Below are 8,320 nucleotides of genomic sequence, written 5' to 3'. Positions count from 1 at the left end.
ACGCACCGCTCCTGGAACGCACCGCCGGACCGCAGCCGTGTGCAGTGTGAACGCTCTATTCCGTTATGATGAGCGCGGACAAAATACGCACCGCATACGGATGTGAACCTGGCGTTGCGAGTGTGCATGAGCGCTGAATAGTTTAAACACTGGAAAGAATTAAAAACAAATGCAATTTATAAACTATAGTGACGACGCGACCCTGCCTCGATTGTGCAAGTAACAATTCACCCGCGCCGGGCAAAGACTGAGAACTCTCACAGCAGGCGCGTCATCAGCTAGAGATCGTTTTTTTGAGATAGGCCTTTTTAGAGACCGCCGATAAAACTTCCCCAAGCGATTATCGGCCGATAGTGATCGGTAGCCGATCAATCGGAGCACTCCTAGTATTTACACCACTGTTCAACGCAAATATTCGAGTGTGCATCGCATTTTACATAGGACTGTTTCCTGAACCTGGAAGAGTAGCCTACAATGCTGGCTTGCACAAAGGCGGTTTCTATAAAGTGGGGCAATTCCAACTTTGCAAGGATAGTCTGGCGCTTCTGACTCACAGCCTGTATTTTTCTTATTTAAAGAATTTGCTACTTACTATTCAAACGCGAGTTGAGTGGTGTAGAGTAGCGCTTGTTTGGCGTTTCTCTGATCACAAATGTTTACGGGGTGCAACGTGATGCGTAAAAAGACAGTATAAATCATTATAATCAGTAATTATGTCCCCACTGGATGCAACAAATGCCTCGTTTATAATGGGTTTTATTGTTTTTTTGTCGTGCCGGGACATGGCATCACAATACGGTGAGGGGCGTAACATTTCCATCTCACGCTTGAGGTATTCAGCCAATCACAACGCACTGGATAGCTGGCCAATCAGAGCACACCTCACTTCTCAGAACGATGAGCTTTGTAAAAATCGTTGCGTTTCAGAAAGGCAGGGCATAGAGGAGTAACAATAATGTACAGTATGTGGAAAATAATGTGTTTTTTGAACCTTAAACTGCATAAACACATTGCATTACACCAAATACACAAAATAATGTTCTTTTTAGCAACGTCATATGGCCTCTTTAAATCAATTTCACATGAAGAGTACAGTTTTTTGCCCCAAAAATTAGCATGATTAAAAATGTGATTGATTTTCAATAAAGTTCAATAAAAATAAGCTAATTAAGAGACTTTTAGCCACCATATTGCCTGTTTTTGCTCTATTATGACAACAACCATTCCAAACACTGTTTTGAGTCTCAGAGCAACACAGCAGTGTCTCGTTTCTGAATGGATCAACTGTTTAAATGATTTGATTCGCTTATTAAGAGTGACTTGCTGCCACCCTCTGGCAGTTTTAATTTCACATTTATAGTATCTTTTCTTTTTTTATCATTTTAAATATCAGTATTCAACCTTTTATATCAAAACATTATGAATTTGCAAAGGAAAGATATATGCATTCATGTCTGTGTTTTCTCTGCATTGAAAAGGTGAATTTAGTTGATACTGATTTAGAGAATGAGACAGAAATTTCCATTACTGCTACATACACTCAATGCAGAAACAGGATGGCAAAACTCTCACTGACAATAAAGCAAGTGCCACAGGGCGTGATGGGAGGAAGTGATCCATCTCTTAATGGGACCAAAATCAACTGCTGAGGACAAGAACTTCAGAAGACACTCTAACCACATCTGTAAAGCGCTGCAGAGGAATGAGTGGAATCTCATCTGTGTATACATTAAGGGCTGATTAATCAGGGTTACTGGCAAGCTATCAGAGAGCAGCTCATCCCGACAAGGTCTGTTTATAATGAAGCGCAGCATGAGACGACAGCGAACGTTGATGAGAGAGAGAGACAGGTGAGGATAGACAGCACCGTACCTGAACAAGATGAATCCAATGGACTCCACAGCAGCCCTCCGAACATCGTCGTTCACGTCACTTACCTGATAGGAAGAGGGATGAGAAATCAGAGCGATGCATTTGGATAAAATAATACATTTATTATTCTAAGGAAATAGCCTATTTAGTTTATTTTCTTCTATCACAACGCCATAATTAAGTGAACGTAAGGGTGAATTTAAATCAATGGCTTTAGGCAGATGTTACCAGCACTCAATGATTATTTAAAAATTTCTAATGTTTTTGTTCTATAATAAAACATTTTAAGCTAAATGCATCTTCCTTGGAATACTGTTTTAATTTGTAATAAATAGGATCTCCCACATATCCACAATATCAATATTAGTCCTCAATCATAAAAGCTAACCCTCAATCCCTCAGTAAGTAACTTTAACTCAGTTTGGCATGAGAGTTATTTTTATGCATTGAATAAATAATCAAGTAATAATTAAAGCTGAAGTGCCTGAGCTTTACCAGAGCATAACTCTGAAAGAAATACAGATATTACAACAAAAGTCCAGCTGAACACTGCGAGCTCTTTAGCTGCAAGTACAAAACGACTTATGGAAATGACGCCATCTGCAGGAAATGCAGTATAGACGCACTCCTGAACACAAAAATAGACGAGAGAAAAAAAAAGAAAAAAAAAGACTTTCAATCTGTCATTCTGGTTATTAAAAGGAATATTATATTATACTATATTCTATCCTGTTCTGTTCTTTTATATATGATATTTTTTTTTCCTTTTAATTAGGTAAAGTTACATTTTAACATTCTTAAAAATCAGGAACAAAAATGTGCAGGATTACAATCTAATCATTTTCTCTTGTAACTGAGGAATGACCCTTATATTTGTTTGCGTCTAATAATACTATTGCTTGTAACATTTGCTAGTGTAAGACTCACAGCCACATGTAGCAGTCGTCGGATGGCTTTGTTGTTCCCAGAGCCGCAGTACGCCATGGCCACTGTGTACATTCCCGACCGGCGCAGGATGGGGTCCTGTCGGGACAGTGACACAAAACAGAAGCTCAAGGCGCTGTCTGCACGGAAGACCAGAACCTCAGAACACAGCAAGCCACACAGATAATGTATTCACGAAACAAACATGGCGTTCTGGAAACAGTTAAGACTGCAAAGAATTAATTCTGCCTGTTAGAGACAGAATTTGAATTATACAAAATAACCTAGAAAATGTTGCGAAACTATGGTGAGCGATATTGACAAAAAAACAATATCTCGATATTTTCTAGGATTTTATCGATAACTAGACGATATTTTTTGCTGTGTGTGTTATTGTGCTGGTATCATAAAGGGATAGTTCACCCAAAAACGACAATTATGTCATTATTTATTCACCCTCGTTTCGTTCCAAACCCGTACGTCCTTCGTTCATCTTTGGAACACAAATCAAGTTATTTTTTATGAATTCTAAGAGCTCTCTGACCCTCCCATAGACAGCAAGGATCCTAACACGATCAAGGGTCAGAAACATAGCAAAGAGATTGTTAAAATAATCCATGTGACATCAGGGATTCAACCGTAATTTTACGAAGCTACGAGAATACTTTGTGCGCAAAGAAAACAAAAATAATGACTTTATTCAACAACTCGTCATCTCCACGTCACCCTGTAGCGCCATTTTGGAGAGTATCACATATGTAAACAACGTATTCAACGCATGTACGCGGATACGTTGTTTACGTTCAGTTTAAAGTGGAAACAACATAAACAGCGTATTCGCGTACATACGTTGCTTTTTTGAATGGTTTTTGCAAAGTACTCGATAATGTCAAATCGCACATTGTTAAAACAACAATTACGATATTATTGCAGACAATATATAAATCGCACACCCCTATACGAAACATTACATTTATTAAATGAAAAAGGATGCAATTAAGGGCATGTTCAGAAATAGTTTCACAAAAACTCAGTGCTCACCTTATCTCTACACAGACTCTCAATTAGAGTATCGGCCTCTTCCATCCTTCCGTACATCACCATTGCGATGCCGACAGCCAGTCCACGCAGGATCTTCTCATGCTGGGTTTCCTGAGCGTAGCCCACCATGTCCTCAATGGCCTGGGCCGACTTTGAGCCCAACATCACCAGTCCAAGAGCAAGACCAGCCGACTCTCCTGTGACAACAGCAATTAACAAGATGACAGTGAGCTTAGCGTAGAATTACAGACCGAATGTTGCCCATTTAAACCTGATTGCTCTGGGTGGTTGCCCAAAATTTGACCAATAGTAACAGCGAAGCTTGCCTTCATGATAACTACTGATAAAAATTTACTTTTTTAAATGAAGGTGCCAAAATAAGAGGAAAATGCTGCACATGCCTGTTACTGCGTCATCTTGATAGAGGTTTGATTTGAGCAGCTCATAGACGTCTTGGCGAGCAGTGCCCAGGGCAGCTAACCCGAGACCCAGAGCGCCACCGTGTCGAACAATCTGCAAAAAATACAAATAAAATGGAGTGTTATTCCTGTTTTCTGGAACTGCAGTGCTGTGGAAATTTATTTGAGCGCGATTATGCACATACATCGTTACTGGCACTCTTCAGCTGGCTCAGAAGGTAGTCAGTGATGTCCCCTCCGTGGTTAGCATGGATCAGTCCGAGAGCGTATAGCCCTCCTCCTTCCTGATAGGCTGATCCAGGTGAGGTGTCTTTGGGCAGGTAAGTCGCCATTAACTGTAGTGCTTCCTTTTCGTGGCCCTGGACACAAAAAAAAAACAATTTTAAAAACTGTTGCAATTAGTCATTACTAATTATGATTACAAATGCTAAAATATTTTTCTCACTACAAACAAACATCTTAAGCAGTTATCTAAATACACAAATAAAACATCTAAAACAAACTAGAAAAACGAAAACCTCACATCTTACATCTAAAACAAACAAAACACATTTATCTAAAACAAAAGCAAACAAACATGTAAGACAAGAAACATGCATCTAAAAAAACAAAAGCAATCAAACATGTAAAACAAATACATTTACAAGCAAACATGCTAGTAAAACGACAAACATACAATTAAAACAAAAACTGATCTTAAAAATCAAACAAACATAAAACAAAAGCAAACATGTAAAAGAAAAATCTAAATAAATGCAAACAAGCATCTAAAACAAACCAAAGCAAACAAACACCTTAAAAGTGAACAAATGCAAACAAACATGCAAAACAAGCAAAAGCAGTCAATCACCAAACTGCTCCCTTTTTGTGGAAAGCGTCTTGAACATAATAATAATGCTAACCCTGTGAATGACACCAAGACTGGCTGTTGCTGTGAATTTAGCCCAGTTAGTTGCTCTTGCCAGCCACTCCAAATTCTCTCTGTAAAATACAAAGGTGACAATTATCATAATCTGTTTTCTGGTTACCAGTATCATTAAGGCTTAGTGAGACTAAAGCCGCTTTTCCACCGCAGGAACTTTACCCAGGAACTAGGGACTTTGGGCCAGTACTCCAAACCGCAGGAACCAGGATTTAAATAAAGTGCTGGGTAACAATTTGCCCCTCAGAAAGTCCCTGCTCACGAGGTAGTACTTTTTCAAAGGTCTGGAACTTTCGGGGGCGGGACTTAGGCACTGAACATGCTGATTGGTTGAATTCACGAAGCATTGCATTTCAACCACCATTTATTCACATATTTAAAAACAAAACATTACTGTTATTGTGTCGTGAAATGTAGTTTTAAATGCATTTCTGGCGAGAAATAGTTGTTTAAAACTCAACTCTGCAGTTTATTTATAAAGACAGCGCCTATTTGAAAATGTGCTTCGACTATTTCGGAGACGTGAGCTTCACGCGATCACCGGGCGCTCAGTGACCATGTGTCCCACAGAGAGCAGCCTCAACTCGGCTAGGCCTACTGACATTTACCACTGGCTCTGATGTCTCTGTAGTGCTTAAACAGAAGATATCATTCGTATTGGGCAAATCTAACAGGCAATCTTTGGTCTTTATTATACATCTATAAATATGTTCAAATGAAAATAAAAAGAGGCAATGCTGTTTGATATAATATTTAGTTTCATTGTAATGAACGTTCCCTGAACTACATTTCTGCGGCTATTACTATGTTTAAATGAAAATGAAAAGAGGCAGAGGTGTTTGATATCATATTTCGTCTTATTGTAAGGAAAACTGCAGTAGCCAAGGTGAGTTGACAGTCAAGTACGCTGCTGTTTGCAGAATTACCGGACTTGCGTCATCCAAAATTTGCATACTTGATATTGAGAACCGCACACAGACCTACGTCACCAGACCATTATCCTATCCTCATGGTACATTAGACCGCGATGGAAACGCAGACAGCAATAGCGGGAAAAAAAGTTCCTGGGACAAACTTTTCCTGTGCAAAAGCGGCTTAAGCTTGTGAATGTGCTTTACCGTAGAAACTGGTCACTAGTTGTTCCTGTGTGCATGAATGAGTTTGCTATGACCGTCGCTGTGTGACACACCGAATTTCGCACCGCATCCTGAAATATGTTAGGAATAAAACAATTAGCTTACGAATTGGAGTATACCAACATTTAGGATTTGATTTATATTAAATTAAACTGACATCAAAGCTCATTAGAGGCTTTAATCAGTTCAAGAGCTGGATTCTTACCTTGGTGTTTTTGAGAATCATCAGGTCTGTGTTGTTGTTTCGAATGAGGAACTGAAGGTGCAGCTCAATGGCCATTTCACCACTTAATATTTTGATCATTTTTGAGTTCTGGTCTTTCGGCTCACTCTTCTATTTTAAGAAAATACAATTGAAACATTTTTGTACAAGACTGATATCAGATGAGCTAAAAGACTTAAAGTGATGACTCGCCACATCTGCAGCTTTTCCAGCTTTATCCTCTGTCTCCATGGCATCACTGAAACAATAACAACATATTCAATTTATGTGCCAAATCATCTTATTAAAATGTCTTAAGATTTCAACCTTTTTGTTCAAATAACCCTCAGGGATGCAAGTTAAAGTGAAGTGATTTTACTATGATTAAGGGAATGACTCAAGAAAACTAACTTGAATAAATACATTTTTCAAAAATGAAAAAGCAAAGAAAATTAAGCCTATTTTTAAGACCATTGTAATTTTTTGCAGTGACGTTTCTAATTGTCAATGACAATGAAATACTGTACGTTTTTATTTTTCGCATTTAAAAAAAGATCAATTTGGGAGTAAAAAAGGCTTGTAAAAATGGAATATTCTATACATGTATACACATAAAAGTACTACTGTCATCATGACGGCTGTATGTGCTTTTTATAGCTTCAAAACTCTGGCACCCCTTCACTTGTATTTTATAGACAAAGATATGATTTTTCTCAACTTATCAATTAGTTTGAAACACCAATATGGAAGCAGTAACATGCCTACCTGTCTTTGTCTTGGGTGGGCACAGTGCCGGTGTTGGTGGATCCGGGCACCGCAGGGATGGGTGTGCCTACAGTCCGCAGGTTCTGAATGACAGAGGACAGGAACTGCTGGCTGGCGCTCTCATACAGGTCAAAGCAGATCTGATAGGCCATCAGGAGGTTATTCTCTTTGACAAGCTTCTCCAATATATCGCTCACAGCTTGAGGGTCGTCGAGGAAAATCAGACACTAAGATGAAAAACAACAGAGTGAGAAAGGAATCTCTGAACGAACAGCAGGAGAAAGATCAGCCCATTCAGGACAGGTCACCTGGCAAACGTTAATGAAGTCGGGCTTCTCCAGGTTCATGTACAGCTTGACGAGAACTCGGAGAACGTCGTTACGAAACTTCTTGTTCTGCATGAGGGACATGCAGATCTTCAGGCTGTAGGCCAGCAAACCACTAATGTCGTTCTGTAGGAAAACCAAACAAGGTCTGAAATATGGTTCTTAAAGGTATAGTTCATCCAAAAATGAAAATTCTGTCATTAACTACTCACCCTCATGTCGTTCCAAACCCGTTAAGACCCTCGTTTATCTTCAGAACACAAATTAAGATTTTTTGATGAAATCCGAGAGCTCTCTGACCCTGACGAGTATACTTTGTGTGCAAAGAAATAAAAAATAACGACTTAATTCAACAATTTGTCTCCTCCACCCTTTAGCGCCATTTCGGAGAGTATCACATATGTAAACAACGTATGCTATTCTGTGTCAGCTGCGTCACACGGATACATTGTTTACGCTTTGATCTGAAAATTACGGTTGAATCCCTGATGTCACATGGATTATTTTAACAATGTCCTTGCTACGTTTCTGACCCTTGATCATGATAATTATATTGCGGTCTATGGAGGGTCAGAGAGCTCTCAGAATTAATAAAAGATATCTTAATTTGTGTTCTGAAGATGAACAAAGGTCTTACGGGTTTGGAACGACATGAGGGTGAGTAATTAATGACATCATTTTCATTTTTGGATGAACTATCCCTTTAAGATTAA

General features: G+C 39.0%; 1 protein-coding gene across 1 annotated transcript in view; it reads right to left on the bottom strand.

Annotated features, from left to right (window-relative positions):
* LOC306867608 (26S proteasome non-ATPase regulatory subunit 1-like) overlaps nucleotides 1-8,320 on the bottom strand; it is a 44,740-nt gene that overhangs the window by 28,731 nt on the left and 7,689 nt on the right. The window contains exons 7-17 of the mRNA XM_079413370.1: nucleotides 7,590-7,733; nucleotides 7,282-7,508; nucleotides 6,730-6,775; nucleotides 6,520-6,648; nucleotides 6,297-6,385; nucleotides 5,159-5,237; nucleotides 4,442-4,615; nucleotides 4,239-4,350; nucleotides 3,838-4,034; nucleotides 2,800-2,895; nucleotides 1,873-1,937 (exon numbers count right to left, since the gene is read on the bottom strand). Of these exons, the coding sequence (XP_079269496.1) occupies nucleotides 1,873-1,937; nucleotides 2,800-2,895; nucleotides 3,838-4,034; nucleotides 4,239-4,350; nucleotides 4,442-4,615; nucleotides 5,159-5,237; nucleotides 6,297-6,385; nucleotides 6,520-6,648; nucleotides 6,730-6,775; nucleotides 7,282-7,508; nucleotides 7,590-7,733 (1,358 nt within the window). The remainder of the gene's footprint in view (nucleotides 1-1,872; nucleotides 1,938-2,799; nucleotides 2,896-3,837; nucleotides 4,035-4,238; nucleotides 4,351-4,441; nucleotides 4,616-5,158; nucleotides 5,238-6,296; nucleotides 6,386-6,519; nucleotides 6,649-6,729; nucleotides 6,776-7,281; nucleotides 7,509-7,589; nucleotides 7,734-8,320) is intronic.

The sequence above is a fragment of the Barbus barbus genome (assembly GCF_936440315.1).
Source record: "Barbus barbus genome assembly, chromosome: 49".
NCBI classification, from domain to species: domain Eukaryota; kingdom Metazoa; phylum Chordata; class Actinopteri; order Cypriniformes; family Cyprinidae; genus Barbus; species Barbus barbus.
This window is presented reverse-complemented; position numbering and strand designations above follow the sequence as displayed.